This window comes from Bos taurus, chromosome 9, assembly GCF_002263795.3.
Source record: "Bos taurus isolate L1 Dominette 01449 registration number 42190680 breed Hereford chromosome 9, ARS-UCD2.0, whole genome shotgun sequence".
Lineage (NCBI taxonomy): Eukaryota > Metazoa > Chordata > Mammalia > Artiodactyla > Bovidae > Bos > Bos taurus.
In genome coordinates this window covers 86,710,180-86,726,470 of record NC_037336.1, presented here as the reverse complement: position 1 = coordinate 86,726,470, position 16,291 = coordinate 86,710,180, and the positions used below count along the sequence as shown (strand labels likewise).

Below are 16,291 nucleotides of genomic sequence, written 5' to 3'. Positions count from 1 at the left end.
TGGGAAATCAAGAAAGCAGCGCATCGAAAGTCTGGTAACTTGTGGCTTTCTTATTTCCTCAGCACCGACTCCCAGGCTCTAAACTCAGCTTGACTAACTGAGTGACTGTATATTTCTGGACTGGTCACATTAGGGACATTGGCATTTGCCGTGCAGGTGGGTTGCTGTGGGGTTTGATTGTGTTCTTTCTTCTGATGAGCATCCCCCAATGCTGGAAATAATCACAGAGCTTGGGGTTTGTTGCCCATACCTGTTGAGGCTGCAGCAAGCTGGACTTCAGGATGCTGGGGTCCCAGGATGCTGGGGTCAGGCTCCTCCGGCCATTGTGAGAGAGGAGACCGCCCACCCCGTGCGCGGCCACAGAGAGGGAAGCCCAGGGCCGTATAATCTCCTGACAGAGGCCAGTGCCCTGCTCCTCCAGCAAGAAGGACTTTGTGACCTGCCTGGGACCCCTGTGATGGCAGGGAAATGCCCACGCGCCCATGCACCCAGGTTCTGTCCCTGCCCCGCCCCCACCTTGGCTCTGTGTAACTGGCAATTCTGTATATAAAGTTGTGAGCCCCCACCTTCCTAAGAAGCATCTAGGATCAGATGCTCTTCTCAGCTGCCGGCCAGAGTGGGAACTTGGAGCAGCCACGTCCACCGTGTCCACCGTTGAGGGCGGGGGTGGGGGGAGGCGGAGAGCTCATATTTTCGTCTGCCCTAGCCCTGCCCTCACGGAGTGTGTTTGCATGTGGTTGTTGAACTTTGATTCAGTGACTCATGCTGAGGTGCAGGCTTCATCTCCCTCCCTCATCTGATTGCTGTCTTCCTCTCCTTTAAAAGAAAAAAAAAAGGCAAAGCAAAACTACCTTTGCAGCTTTGAATGTGAATGGTGAAAGGAAGCAGAACTTCGGCCTGAAGAGACTCTCCCAGCCTCGGGGACACCTGGACAGCTGGGAGGACAGCTGAGGGGACCCGGGTGTCCACCGCGAGGGCCCTCGACACGCCCTGCTGGTGAGTGCAGGTCCTCTGGCATGGGTCAGTGTGATAGAGTGCTGTCAGACTTGCGGCGGGGGTGGGAGGACAGAGACAGCGCACTCAGGGAGGCGGGGGCCGGGATGCAGGGCATGTGTTCTTGGATGGGAAGCATCCTAGCAACAATCTCATCTCCCTCAGTTACTCTGAGGGCTCAGTGGGGGAAAAAAATAGGTAAGCATCTTTAATTTCCTTTGGGTGAAATCTTGCTCTATCTAGCAAAATTGTATTTAATGTCAAGAGGGCTTTTATTGGAGAAAGATTAATCAGAAGAAACTCTTAGGTTTAAGTAAAAGCTCCTGCTTTAAAGATGTTTTAATTGTATGAAATCAGAAGGACTAGGGTCTCAAAGAGTCGGACATGACTGAGGCGACTTAGCACGCATGCACAGAACTCTGCAGCACATCTGAAACCTGTCTCCATGCTTTTGAGAGCATCTTGTAGACGAGATGGTGACTGGTGGGTGTCTAGTTTCCAGGCAGATCGGGAACGTTTGGCAGGGCCCCAAACGCCATGTCTTCTAGAGGACGGCCCCGTGGGCTTCAAGAAGACCTTCGAGGACGTTGAAATAAGTCTTCACCTGATGGCAGTGAATGTAATCTTGGCTTATGCCCTGGGGCCATTTTAGAATGCTTGGCCACGAACTCCAAGAGGTGACCTCAGGGCCACATGTTGCCACGCCAGGAGTGCCAACACCTGGCAGCTGAATAGGCTGGGAGGGGCATTGAACAGACGGTTTTGCTTTAAACTTTGCTTCAGAGTTGCCCTGCGGTATCGATCAGGGCTGTAAATACTTGTGTGTACACCTGAAGCAACCTCCAGCAGCACACAAGGGCCGGAGAAAACAAAAGGCCAGCCCAGCCCCCCAGGCTCAGAGCAACATTATTCACAACAGCCCCCAGGTAGCAGCAATCCAAGTGTCCATGGATGAATGGAAGGATAAACAGTGTGGTTTATATGACACGGATGAACCTTGAAGACATTGTGACAAATGAGACAAGCCAGACCCAGAAGGACGAATACTGCACGATTTCACTTGCATGAAGTAGCTAGGATCGTCAAATTCGTAAAGACACAAAGTAGAACTGTGGTTACCAGGAGTTGAGGCGGGGGGGATGGGGAGTTAGGGTTTAATGGGGATAGAGTTTCCATTTGGGAAAACGAAAACGCTCTGACTATGGAGGGTGATGATGGTTGCTTACTGCTGCTGAAATGCACTCATAAGAATCGTTAAAACGGTGAATTTTATGCTATGACTCTTTTGCCACAATTTCATAAAATTATAATTCTGTTAAGGAAAAAAAAAAAAGGTCAGGCCAAAACCACAAATCTCATGGGCTGAAGTTTTTGCCTCTCTGTGACTTCCTCAAACTCTGACAACTCCCCTGAGGGCTTCTAGATCTAAGCTGAACCAGAAAACTTCTGCAGGGACTCTGTCTAGAACCGTCCCCTCACCACGGTGGGTGACTTCCGGTGGGCGTGTGCAGGAGATTTCTCTGCAGCTGGCCAAGGCAACCTGGGAACCGACTTGGAGGTCAGGGTCCAGTGTTGAAGGATCGCTGGCCTTGCTCTGTGGCCCCCGAGTGGCCCTGGGCAGCACCCTCTGGCAGGAACTGCCACCCTTGGGAGTCTCCCATCCAGCGGTGAGATCCTGGGTAAGTCAGCCAAACCTCAGTCTTGTCACCTGCAACCTGAGTAACTCTTTCCATGTCGCAGGGACTTTGGGATTTCCCAAAGATGACACACAAGGAGGCACCTTGTAACCGGAAAACACAGTGTCCCTGTGAGCTGCTGATTCTCTGCAGTTCTTATTGCTCTTATTTGCTCATGCTTCAGTTTGCTGTGTGTTTTTCTCTTCCCCTAGGGGCTCTTCCAGCCAGACTTTTTGGCCCAGAGCCCCTCCTTCCTGATTGACTGATGCTAAAAACCAGATCTGACCCACCTTGTTCCACCTCAGAGGGTCCCTTGTGCCCCCTCCCCCTTCTCCCTTTCTCTCCAGCTGGGTCGTCAGGTCCGGAGCCCACCCTCCGCAGCCTCCACACTGAGCATCCGACAGCGTGCCCCGCTGACTTGTCAGAGTGCGGGAGACTTGGGAAGGTTTTCAAAGTGTTACTAGCCATCTGTGCTGTTTGTGACTTCCAGTCAAGATTGAGGAAGAAAACCAAGATGAAATTGTTCGTACTTTCAGGTCTTAAAAATAGAATGGAAAAAGTAGCTGCTGGCAGCCCTGCGGCTCAAAGACCATCACAGATGGGGGAGGTGGGGCGGGGGGCGGGCTGTGATTCGGGGCTCCAGAGAGCAGCCCCCCACCCTAGTGTTCTCCCTTATTTAGAAATTTTAAAAGGAAATGAAGTTATTTTAGAGTCTCAAGGGGGTAAAAAAGCCTCTGAAGTAGGTGAATTCTTTCAGTTAATTTCGTGTGAAAACAGCCCTCCCGTCCCACGCATACCCTACAAAACTCTGCTCAGAAAAGGAGCTCTGTTGAAGCTTGAGGGGTCTGTGAGGAGCTGCCAAGGCAGGGACCCCCCCTCCCACTCCCCAGGAGAAAGGTTTTTCACTTCAAGAATGTCCGTGCTTCTGCCCTACCAGAACCCAAAGTGACAAAATAAACTCGGACTCTCCTCGTAACTGTTACTAGGTGACTCAAGAGAAGTCACCTGACCTGACCCAGTCATATTTTGACGTTTCCATTTCTGGGATGATAAGGTATTGCTGCTATCTTGAACCAAAGCTCAAAGCAACCCATTATTTGGAGCATCTACTTATCGTCCGTCTCTGCCATTTGCTAGCTGTATAGCCCTCACTCTGTACCACTCTGAACCTTAGTGTCTTCATCTGTGAGCAGGGAATACTTTTTTTATCCACCCTATCGACCCACCAGGGATAATGGGAAGTTTCAAGTAAGAGCCTCTGCAAAAAAATGAGTGGAAACAATGAAGAAAAACGTGAATATAAACTTTTATGTTCATATTGTCTGTACTGTCTTTCTTTCATTTTAGTTCCCTCCTTCTTTTCTTTCTCCCACCCTCTTCTCTCAAGCTTCCTGTCTCTTTCTTCCAAATCCAAATAAGGGCTACAGTGCATGCACAAAGAGCAGGGGAGGGGTGGGGTGGGAGTAACTAAAACCATCAGTCTGGGAGGACTTCTTGGAGGAGGTGACAGTGAGATTAGGTCTGGTGGAGAAGGGGCAGGGGTTCCACAGAGGGAAGAGCCTGGGGTGTGGTCTCCAGGTCTGAGACACGAGGGTCTTCTGGGGACAGCTCACAGTCCCTAGTGTGAGCTGGCCTACCAGATGGGTGAGTGTCATCTTCCTCTATGGAGATTGAGTCAAAGCTGGACCCTGGTCCAAGAAAACAATCACCCTGAAAGAAGAGAATGGCACTGGTCAGGGAAAAGGTGAGGCCGGACTAGAGGTACGTGGCCATGGAAACCAGAGAGGAGCTTGGACCTGGATGTGATCAGTCTTGCTTCTCATGCTGAGGGGCTTTGACATCTACTCTGAACAGGATGGAACGACATGGACATTTTGGGGGACACGGAAGTCTTAATCAATCTAGTCTAACTTGACTAGAGCAGTTGTGGGTGGGAGTGTGGTGAGGTGGCCCTCCCAGGAGCCCTGGGGAGATGACAACGTGGCCTGTCTCTGGCTGGGAGAGGCCGGCTCATCCTTGGTCATCCAGCTCTGTGCGGGCCCCTCTGGCCTCGCCTTCCTCCTCCAACAAAGATAAGTCATTCCTCTCTTGAGTTTCGAAAGCACATTTTTCTGATAGAAAGTAACTGTGCTTATCATCATGATGTATGACTTGTTGTTTACATTTTTTGTCTGTTTTCCTGAATAGATTGTAGAGAAATCAGACTGTGGATTATTTTGTCTTTATAGAACTGGGTCCCAGCACATTGCCTGGTGCCTAGGAAGTGATCAGTAAGTGTTAGTTACATGAATGAAAGAATGAATGGATGGATGAATGAGTGAACTTGGACGGTGGTGGTGTGAGTGTAAAGGAGAGCATGATTATGGAAAACGTCAGGGAAGCAGAGTTAATGACTCATTGGATGTTGAAGTGTGGGAGAGGGATGAGTCAAAGCTGACCTCATGGTTGCTTCTATGGATCTCTGGGGGATGCCATTCAGTGAGATGGGAACTCAAGAAAAAATATTCCAGGAGGGAAGGTAATTTTAGCTTTGGGCATTTATTAAAGAAAAAGCTACTAAACTCTTCTAATATATGAGGCACTATGCCAGGTGCTGGCTTCCCTGGTGGCTCAGATAGTAAAGAATTTGCCTGCAATGTGAGAGACCTGGGTTCGAGCCCTGGGTTGGAAAGATCCCCTGGAGGAGGGCATGGCAACCCATTCCAGTATTCTTGGCTGGAGAATCCCTACAGACAGAGGAGCCTGGAGGGATGCAGGCCATGGGATCACAAAGTGTCAGACACGACTGAGCGACTAGAACACACATGCTCAGTGCTAGTGACTCTGAGACAGACAGGTCGGAAGGCAGTTCACAGTCTGAGAAGCAGATACCTGACAACTCCATATGCCTTACAGAGGTGTGTGCACATGCCTGGGACCTGAGAGGCCCAAGACACTCATTCTGTCAGGGAGTCAGGGATGACCAGTGTGAGCACATTTGAGCCAAATCTTTTTTTTTTTTAAGTCGAATCTTGATTTTTGCTAAACCCAAAAGATCTCTCTGGGTAGACAGGACATCATATGCAAAAGTGCAATGATAGGAATATTCTGGAGTGGGGAGTAGAAAGAGCTTCAGTGTGGCTGGAGAGAAAGGGCCAGAGGGCAGTTGAGGGCAAGAGGTGGACGGGGGCCTGCAGTGCATCCTGACAGCTCAGCCATCTGCTTAGGAACTTGGTGTCTTTCTTGAGGTCAACACGGGGTAAGAGGGTGTTTCTAAGCAGGGGGTGACATGATCAGACTTGTTCTAGAAACTCAGTGCTGGCTACAAATGGGGGCTCGGCCAGATGGGATGGAGGAGGGGCCCCTAGGAAGCTGTGGCCCACACGGGGGTGGGATGCAGAAGGTAGGCATGGAGGCTTGGGTGGGGCTTGTGGGCAGGAGGTGGGTGTGAGAGGGGCCATGCTGAAGGAAGGAAAGACACAGGGCTTCTGTCGGGGGCCCTGGATGACATGTCTATAGGCCACCTACATGGAACCGTCTACATGGAAAAAGCTGTTGAAAAGCTCTGGATTTAAGAAGAGGGTTTTTGGTTTCAGAATTCCTTTCCAGTCTCACAAACTATTAAGGACCACCATCACCCCAATTTGTTTATGTGGTTTATATCTATCTGTCGATATGTACTTTATTAGAAACTAAAACTATGAAATTTAAAAATAATCATTTATTTTAAAAATCAGGGTAAACCAATCATATTTAATATAAATGATGTATTTTATGAGAAAGAACTCTATTTTCCAAACCTCCAAAATTTTTAAGAAGACTGGTACTGATTTATATTTTTGCAAATCTCTTTAATATTCAGCTTAATACAAGACAGCTGGCTTCTCATATCTGCTTCCATGTTCAAGCTGTTGGCAATATCACAGCGACATGTAGCTTCTGGGATACTTCATGGTACACTCGTGAGAGGATGAGTGGAAGAAAAAGCAAATTACAACTTAGCATTTATTAGGGAAATGGTTTTACCTTATACACTCCCTGTGAGGGTCTTGGGCTCCCTCTGGACCACACTTTGAGAATCACTGAAGCCGAACTCAGCAAATGTTCTGAGTTCCCACAGTGCTTTACCAAATGGCGCGCAGGGCATTTATCTCACAGGTTTACAGCTGTGTGTGCCTGGTGCTTAGCAAGAAGTCTGAACTGGAAGTGCAGTTGTGGGTTCATGGATCTAGGGGGCTGGTGGAGGGCATGAGGGTTAGGGAAGATGGCTTGGGCAGGAGCCCGACATTGAACAAGGGACCAGAGGCTAAGCAAAGAGCTGGAAAGAAGTAGGAGACCCAGGCTAAGTTCTGCAACCTACGAGAGAAGAGAGTTTCAAGAAAGAGGTGGTCCAAAATTTTTGGATTTAAAATCCCAAGTAAGGATGTGGGCCACAGAGCCAAAAGCAGCAGAGAGGCTGCCCAAGGCAAGGAGTGGAAAGATGCTGCTGGCTTTGGCAGTTACGAGGTTACTGGTGACTTTGAGGGCAATTTCGGTATGGCAGTGATCAGTGGGCCAGGCAGGTAGAAACCGACAAGTGGTAGCTGCGGCAGAGGCCTCTCTATTCAGGAGTCAGTTCCGTCCCTCAGTCACGTCTGAATCTTTGTGACCCCATGGACCGCAGCACACTGGGCTCCCCTGTCCATCACCAACTCCCAGAGCTTGCTCAAACTCATGTCCATCGAGTCGGTGATGCCATCCAATCATCTCATCCTCTGTCATCCCCTTCTCCTCCCGCCTTCAATCGTTCCCAGCATCAGGGTCTTTTCCAAGGAGTCAGTTCTTTGCATCAGGTGGCCAAAGTATTGGAGTTTCAGCTTCAGCATCAGTCCTTCCAATGAATATTCAGGGCTAAATTCCTTTACGATTGACTAGTTGGATCTCCTTGCAGTCCAAGGGACTCTCAAGAGTCTTCTCCAACACCACAGTTCAAAAACATCAATTCTTCGGCACTCAGCTTTCTTCACAGTCCAACTCTCACATCCATACATGACCACTGGAAAAACCATAGCTTTGACTAGACAGACCTTTATTGGCAAAGTAATGTCTCTGCTTTTTAATATGCCGTCTAGTTTGGTCATAGCTTTTCTTCCAAGGAGCAAGCATCTTTTAATTTCATGGCTGCAGTCACCATCAACAGTGATTTTGGAACCCAAGAAAATAAAGTCTATCACTATTTCCATTGTTTCCCCATCTACTTGCCATGAAGTAATGGGACCGGATGCCATGGTCTTAGTTTTCTGAATGTTGAGTTTTAGGCCAACTTTCTCACTGTCTTCTTTCACTTTCATTAAGAGGCTCTTTAGTTCTTCACTTTCTGCCATAAGGGTGGTGTCATCTGTGTATCTGAGGTTATTGATATTTCTCCTGGCAATCTTGATTCCAGCTTGTGCTTCATCCAGGCCGGCATTTCTCATGATGTACTCTGCACATAAGTTAAATAAGCAGGTGACAATATACAGCCTTGACATAGTGCTTTCCAATTTGGAACCAGTCTGTTGTCCCATATCCAGTTCTAACTGTTGCTTCCTGACCTGCATATAGATTTCTCAGGGGGCAGGTAAATTGGTCTGGTATTCCCGTCTCTTGAAGAATTATCCACAAAAATTTTCTAGCCAGGAGGCTGATTGACAAATGTCTGTGACCTGCCAGCCCCATCATGAGTTCTACTGAAGTTCTTGTATTAAGGGAGAGGTTCTGCAAGACAAGAGGAGGCCATGCTGGGAACCCAGAAGAGAGAGTGTTGCAGAGGATTCCAATAGGAGGCTAGGAACTGAAGATGAAGAGCCTGTAATACTGAGAAGAGGACGGGGTGGAATGACAGATGTGTGTGAATGTGTGTTGAGCACCGTTTGTAGGGGAAACATCAAAGACACCTGCATTTCCATCATTTGGCATATGGATAAACACCATACATTCTTTCATTTGGTCATTCATTTGACAAATATGCACTGAGATTCAGCTGTGCCAGGCACTGTTCTAAATACTGTGGATAGGGTGGGCAGCCAAACAGCTAAACTGTCAGGGAAAGATTTCCAAAATGACTCTTTAATAAGAGAAGCGACTTGCTGAATGATAAGTCCAGTATGATACTATTTGTGTAAAAACAACCTCCTTTAAACAGAATGTGCATGTATCTGCTAGACATGCAAGAAAATGCAGAGATAAAGTGGTAGAAGCAGACAGGAGAGGCAAGTAGGGTTTGGGGTTTGTAGGAAGAGACATTATATATTTTCATACGCTATACTTCTACATTGTTTCAATTTTTCATAGTCTATAGATTTTCAGGATTATTTCTGTATTTTAAAAGTTTTTTGAAAGATATAGGTCTTTGTGAAAAGAGAGACCCAGTCTGAGCAGAGTGTTCCTTTTGACTCAGTCATATTTTCTTGTAAACATATGTCAGGCTGCACCCTCCTGCCCCCAACTACCCCAAAGGTGCAGGCCAGCAAGTGACGGCTGGGTGGAAAGAATCAAGCTTGAGTTAGGACCTCTTATTTTAGAGGTTCAGTACTATCTGAATTAACTGCTATGGAAAACTGTGTTGGTGCACAGAGCTGAATTTTGGTCAAAGCATGTGTTTCTGGGAATAGAATTCACCAGAGAGTGTTTTCCTGTTTAATTCGAGGAGTTGTATTAGTTTGCTGTGGATGTCATAACAAAATACCACAGAGTTGGTTTTTATTTTGGATATATATGGGCTTCCCTAGTGACTCAGATGCTAAAGAATCTGTCTGCAATGCGGGAGACCCAGGTTCAATCCCTGGGTCAGGAAGATCCCCTGGAGAAAACCGTGGCAACCCACTCCAATATTCTTGCCTGGAGAATTCCATGGTCAGAGGAGCCTGGTGGACTACAGTCCAGGGTGTTGCAAAGAGTTGGATACTACTGAGTGACTAGCATTTTACAACCTATATATATTATGTAAACAATCAGCCCTCCATATCCTCGAATTCAACCAATTGTGGATTAAAACTATTAAAAAAAAAAAAAGAATCCCAGAAGTTTCCTAGGCCCTGGGAGGCCTAGCCCCTCACCTGCCCCAGGCCCTGAAGAAGCCACCTTGCCTCCTGTCCCCCTTCCCTGGCCTGGTGGGGCCTGACTGAGAGGGAAGACTGACCCGCAGGGGAGGGGGAATCCCTACCTGCTGTTTCTTCCTCTGTCATCACTGACCCCCTTCTCCCCTGAACCCCTAATCATACTCAAAGAGTTCCTAAAGCCTGACACCTGCATCATACAAGCAAAACTTGACTTTCCCATGTTCCAGCAGCTATTTACATGGCATTACACTGTACTAGGTATTATAAGCAATGTAGAGAGGCTTTAGAGTCCTGGTGGATATGCTTAGGTTATATATAAGCACTATGCTGTTTTATATAAGGAACTTGAGCATCCATTCATGGAGTTTGATATCTTCAGTGGTCCTGCAACGTTTCCTGCAGCTGAGGGATGACTTTGTGTTAGTTGCTCTGTTGTGTCCAACTCTTTGTGATCCCATGGACCGTAGCTCACCAGGCTCCTCTGTCTATGGAATTCTCCAGGCAAGAATATTGGATGGGTAGACATTCCCTTCTCCAGGGCATCTTCTCGACCCAGGGGTCGAACCTGGGTCTCCCACATTGCAGGCAGATTCTTGACCACCTGATCCACCGTTTTTAAAATTTAACATTATCGCCATCATCATCATCACCTCCTCGAAGTTCTGGTGGCTGGAAGTCCGAGATCATGGTGTCAGCGGGCTGGTTTCTTCTGAGACCTCCTCCTCAGCTGGCTGTTGGCCTTTTCCCTCCACTGTGTTTCCTCATGGCTTCCCTCGGTACCCATGTGTGTCCAGCTGTCCTCTTTGTATGAGGACACCAGTCACATTCGATTAGGACCCACTCCACTGACCTCCTTTTAACATAATCACCTCTTTAAGACGTTATCTCTGAATAGACACATGCTGAGGGGTGGGGTGGGGATATAGGGCTTCAACATATGCACTTGGCGGAGACACAGTCCAGCCATAGCAGAGCCTCAGAAGCACTTCTGTGGCCTGTGCACGAGTGTCCTGAGATCTGGGTGGCCTGCTCAGGTGGGTGACCGTCATGAGGGCCGGGAGTGCGGTGAAGGCCTGGGAGCACCCGCTAGGAAAGGCAGCGAGATTGCATCTGCGGCTCACCAGCCGCACCAGCAACTGAAACTCCCCAGGGCACAAGGCCCCGATGTGACTTCCTGACAGACAAGGCGGGGGGTGGGGGGGGGTGGGGGGAGCACACATAATCGGGCTCCCGCGGCCCAGCAACACCTGATGGCTGCCTCTTCTCTCTAGCTCATGCCGGCGGGGTGCTGCCAGGAGGAAGCCGGCGGCAGAACCCTTGCGGGGGTCCCGGCTGGCGCAGCATGCAGCGCTCGAGCAAGATGGAGTTCTTCCAGAAGCTGGGCTACAGCCGGGAGGACGTGGCCAGGGTGCTGGGCAAGCTGGGTGAGGATGCCCTGGTCAATGACGTGCTGCAGGAGCTGATCCAGACGGGCAGCCGGCCCGCCGCGCCTGAGGGCAGCGCCGCACCCCTGCTCGTGCCCAGGGGCTCCTGCGGGACCCCGGACTCTGCCCAGGGCGGGCTAGGAGCGGACCCTGGAGAAGACAGCGGAGGCCCCGCCAGCTCCTTGAGACCCATAGTGATCGACGGCAGCAACGTGGCTATGAGGTAGCGTCCTTCACCCGTTCTTGTCGGTGGTTTGGTCCAAGGAGCTCTGGAGCCAGTGGATGGGGCTGGGAACCCCCGGTTCAACCCTCAGCAGCTGCTTAGCCACTTAACTGCTCTGAGCCTCACTTCCTCCATCTGTAAGGTGGGTCTACAACTTCCCTAGAAGTTTAGTCCTAAGAACTGGAGCTGCCCGACATGCTTAGGGCAGTGCTGACACAGAGTAAGTGTTCAACAGAGGGCAGCTATTCTCACGTTAAGGCAGAGGGGGCTCTCTTCCCCCTCTTATCCCAGCAGGGATAAATGGCAAGGAACCTAGGGCTGGGAGAAGGTGGCTTCTGGCCTGGAGTCTGTCCCTAAGTGGCCACATGACTCTGGGAAAGCTGGCTATCTCAAGTTTCCCCTTCTGTGACACAGGTCAAGAGACAGCTCTTTTGCTTCCCTTAAGATTATGAGAATGAGATGGAAAATGGACTTGAACCACCTCGAAAGCCCTCTGCTGGGGGTGGGGAGCCGTGGTGGAGGTGGTGGAGCTCCCGAGCTAGGGTTGGGGGGCGGTGTTTGTGGTCCCCAAGCTGCAGAGGCAGTAGTTATACTGATGCGTTGGCATCTTTGTGTGTTGCGGTGATGAGAGCTCCACGCCAGGCCTCATCTTTCCTGAACAGGTTAAGTTCTGCTGAGAAAGGGGTTCCACAGCCTCACCCATACCCACCACTGGGCATGGAGAAGGCTTTGCCCAAACAAGCACATTACTTTACTGTTTGGCTAAGCTATAGCCCAACCGAGGGCAGAGCCATAGGGAGTCGGTCATTCAGAGCCACACATAGATGCATGTCCCTTTCCAAAAGCTGAGCCACGTTGGGCATGGAAATAACCGGTGTCACCGCTGCTGAATATGTCAACAGGGGATTCTTTGGCTGAGGAGCCGAGTGGTTTTCCCTGGGAATTTGGGCTTACTCTGGATTGGGCGCTGCAGGACAGAAGTTTGGAAGGGTTAACTCAAGATGGCCCGGCCTTGGGGGAAGTTCCCCGCTTGGTGTGTAGGGCAAGATTGTTCAAGTATTCATTCAAATTTTAGCCACCTAGGCTTGATTATATCAACAGGCAGAGCCCTGCCTTCTCCTTGTGGCCTAGGAGCTGGTCCTCGGGTCTGTAAAGCATTCTCACACATGCTCTGTGTAGGCACCAGGTAGGCGAGCCTCTGAAATCCTGCTAATTCAAGATTCCTGAGGGAATTAAAGGGAGTTTTAAGAATTCAGTAGTTTCTGAGGGTCCTAGGAAGAAAGTCTGCTGGGCTCTAAGAGGTGGCCTGGCCTCTGTCTGGTCTGGATGAGGCATCTCTTCCTCTGGACATTGGTAGAAAGATACCCGCTTACATTTGAAGTAAGATGGTTGTTGTTCAGTGGCTCAGTTGTGTCTGAGTCTTTGTGACCCATGCACGGCAGCACACCAGGCTGTCTTTCACTATCTCCTGGGGTCTGCTTAAACTCATGTCCATTGAGTCGGTGATGCCATCCAACCACCTCATTTTAAAGCAAGAACTACAATCCCATAGCCTCCAGAATGAAAACCACAATCACAGAAAGTCAAGCAGAACGATCACATGGATCACAGCCTTGTGTAACTCAGTGAAGCTATGAGCCATGCCACGCAGGGCCATCCAAGACAGACGGGTCACGGTGGAGAGTTCTGACAAAATGTGGTCCGCTGGAGAAGGGAATGGCAAACCACTCCAGTATTCTTGCCTCAAGAACCCCTTGATAAAGTGAGATGATACTGTTTAAGTCAAAGACCTTTTCAGCCCTAAGATTATATGAACTCTCTGATTCCAGCTCAGAAAGCAGAGTGGCTATAGGGTGAAAACACTAGTTCAGGCGCTACAGGAAAGCATTCTCTCTTTGGGGGCCAGACATTTTTTAGTAATGGTTACAACAGGGTGGTGGTGGAGCATTTTCTTTTGATGAAAGTCTCTGTTGCTGCTTGGAGTTAAAATTTAAGCCATGTCCTCTATTTGCATGTGACCTTGACGTGTTCCAGGTAAATTCTGGGAACATGGGGGTTTAGTCTCACCCCATCCCTACCTCCTACAACTGTAATTGGTCAAGTCTATTCATGCTCAGTCTGTGTGGGTAACAGATAGAAACCATCTCTCAGGCTTATTCTGAAGAGTGTGTCAGAACATTCATTCTTTCACATTCATGCTGTCTTAAAACCACCTCAAATGCCCAGAACACATGTCTGTGTATGTGTTCTCATTGTGTGTCTGTAAACGTATGCACATATACACAAACATCCCTTCCCCTGCCCCCTGCATCTCATTAGTTAGGAAAAAAATTTTCACAGCTCCCACCCATGCGTGGGACTTCATTGGTCCAAAGGCACATCTGGGAGAGAGTGGGTCAGACATTCAGCTCCAGCCCTGTTCCTTCTCCTGCAATAACGCCTCCTGGTCCTCCAACCGGAGTTCAACAGGACCCCTTGACCTCAGACTGTGTGGTTCTCAGTTGTGAAGGATAGATCCCAGTGTGGGACGCACCTTTAGAGGGGCTGCTGCTAAGTCGCTTCAGTTGTGTCCGACTCTGTGCAACCCCAAAGATGGCAGCCCACCAGGCCCTGCCGTCCCTGGGATTCTCCAGGCAAGAACACTGGAGTGGGTTGCCGTTTCCTCCTCCAATGCATGAAAGTGAAAAGTGAAAGTGAAGTCGCTCAGTTGTGTCCAACTCTTAGTGACCCCATGGACTGAAGCCTACCAGGCTCCTCCGTCCATGGGATTTTCCAGGCAAGAGTACTGGAGTGGGGTGCCATTGCCTTCTCCGTTAGAGGGGCTAGATGGTTGAAATCCAGCATGGAGTCTAGTTGTTATCTGTTGACCTCAAAACTCAGCCTGAAAATTCTCCTTCGCTGAGGTCTTGTAGTATTGCAGGTGTTTCCATTCTCTGCTTCTGCTTCATGTGCTGTCTGGTCCTGGAAGGAGGGGGAAGAACTTAAAAGACAGGTTGGGATGCGTGTTCCTTTCTGTCCTGAGCAGGCGGGAGGCGCGTCTTCTGTTGGCAGTAGCATCCTGTAGGGTGCCTGTTGCCAACTTGCTGTCTGGGGTCTGTCCTCTGAAGTCTGTCTTTGCTCACGAATAGCCTCATTTTTTCTTTTCTTTAAACATTAGCTCAGGGCTACTTTATTTTTAAAGTTTTACTTCACTTTTCAAAAAATTTCTAATTTATTTATTTTTGACTCTACGAGGTCTTTGTTGCTGCGCAGACTTTTCTCTAGTTGCAGCCAGAGGGTTTTACTTTTAGTTGCAGTGTAAGGACTCGCTGTGGTGGCTTGTCGTGTTGGGGAGCAAGGGCTCTAGGGCTCGTGGGCTCAGTAGTTCGATTTCCAGGCTCTGGAGCACAGGCTCAACAGTCGTGGCGCACAGGCTTAGCTGCTTCATGGCATGTGGCATCTTCCTGGACCAGGGTCAAACTCATGATTTCTGCATTGGCAAGCAGATTCTTTACCACTGAGCCATCAGGGAAGCCCCAGCCTCACTTTTCAGTCACAGTTTTTTTTTCCCCCTCTCATTTTATTTTGGAAGTTGTGTTTCCTTAAAGATCAAAATCTGTATTAGTTTCTATTGCTGCTATAATAAATTACCACACAAGTGTAGTGGCTTAAAACAACACTGGTGTATCGTCCTGTAGTTCTGGAGGACAGAAGTCCGGCCTGAGCCTTCCTGGGCTGAAATCAAGGTGATGGAAGAGCTGTGTTTCCTTCTGGGAGCTCTAGGGGATGTTGTGTTTTCTTGCCTGTTTCGGTTTCTGGAGGCCACCTGCATTCTTTGGCGCTCAGCCCCTTCTATCTTCCAAAGCAGCAATGGCCTGAAATGATGTACACAATGTGGAATCAGTATACATATCTGTGGTTTCCTGGGGAGAAGATCTGAAGCTTCCAATAGGCACTTAGAAGGTCTGTGATCCCCAGAACATAAAGAACCACTGACGTAGAATGAGCAGTTATAGGTAGTGTCACGCTTTACAGGAGGTGCTAAGCCTCTCCATTAGCTCAGAGAATGTGAGAGGGGGGTCATCTGTCCTTGCCTCTGGACATCTAGATTGAGAGAAGAAGAAGCACAGAAATGACCTGGATGGGCTTGGCCAAGGTCAGCAGTGACTGCATCAGACCCTGGCTTCACCCTTGTGCTCTGACCTTGCCACCACTGTGGAAGTTTCCATGGGCCCCTCACCCCAGGTCTTCAGAATGTACAACCCAAGGCTATCTGTCGTGGCTGAACCCAGCCTGGGGTGGCTGCTCTCTGAAGAGTGGCAGCGAGGGTCACTGACCAAACGCTTTTTAAAAGAAGTGGGAATGTATTTGTTCTGAGCACACAGTTCTGTTCAAGTCATTTCAACAGGACCATACCACCCAATTCCAAGAGTCTTCCATCTCCCCACTGTAACAACAAAAGGAGTCTATTTGGCTCTTATAAGCAGGAACACTCATTTCATTTATCGTTTCCTAAGTGGCAGGTCAACTTCAGTGAGAATTCTATCAACAAGCTGCAGCAGTGCAGGCATAAGATGCCGACCTGGGAAGCCAGACCTTATGCTTGCCCCCAGTTTTGCCTAGCTTGGGTTCCCTGGTGGCTCAGATGGTAAAGAATCTGCCTGAAAAGTGGGAGACCTGGGTTCAGTCTCTGGGTTGGGAAGATCCCCTGGAGGAGGGTATGACAAGCCACTCCAGGATTCTTGCCAGGAGAATCTCATGGAGAGAGGTGCCTGGCAGGCTACAGTCCATGGAGTTGCAAAAAGTTGGACACAACTGAGCAACTAAGCACAGTTTTGCCAAATCCCTTGTATTTCATGTAGGAAACCAGGGAGGTCAGAAGCAGGCAGCAGAACAAAGACCTGAGTTCTGGCCTCTAGCCTGTGTGTGTATGTGTGT

General features: G+C 49.1%; 1 protein-coding gene across 2 annotated transcripts in view; it reads left to right on the top strand.

Annotated features, from left to right (window-relative positions):
- Positions 1-679: 679 nt before the first annotated feature.
- Positions 680-16,291, top strand: part of ZC3H12D (zinc finger CCCH-type containing 12D) — a 33,548-nt gene continuing 17,936 nt past the window's right edge. Inside the window, exons 1-2 of one of the 2 annotated variants that reach the window (XM_002690321.6) lie at positions 680-996; positions 10,999-11,374. In XM_002690321.6, the coding sequence (XP_002690367.2) occupies positions 11,070-11,374 (305 nt within the window). In that variant the 5' untranslated portion in view covers positions 680-996; positions 10,999-11,069. Of the gene's footprint in view, positions 997-1,070; positions 2,673-10,998; positions 11,375-16,291 lie in introns of those variants that run through there. The other variant, XM_005211037.5, reaches the window with a different exon arrangement.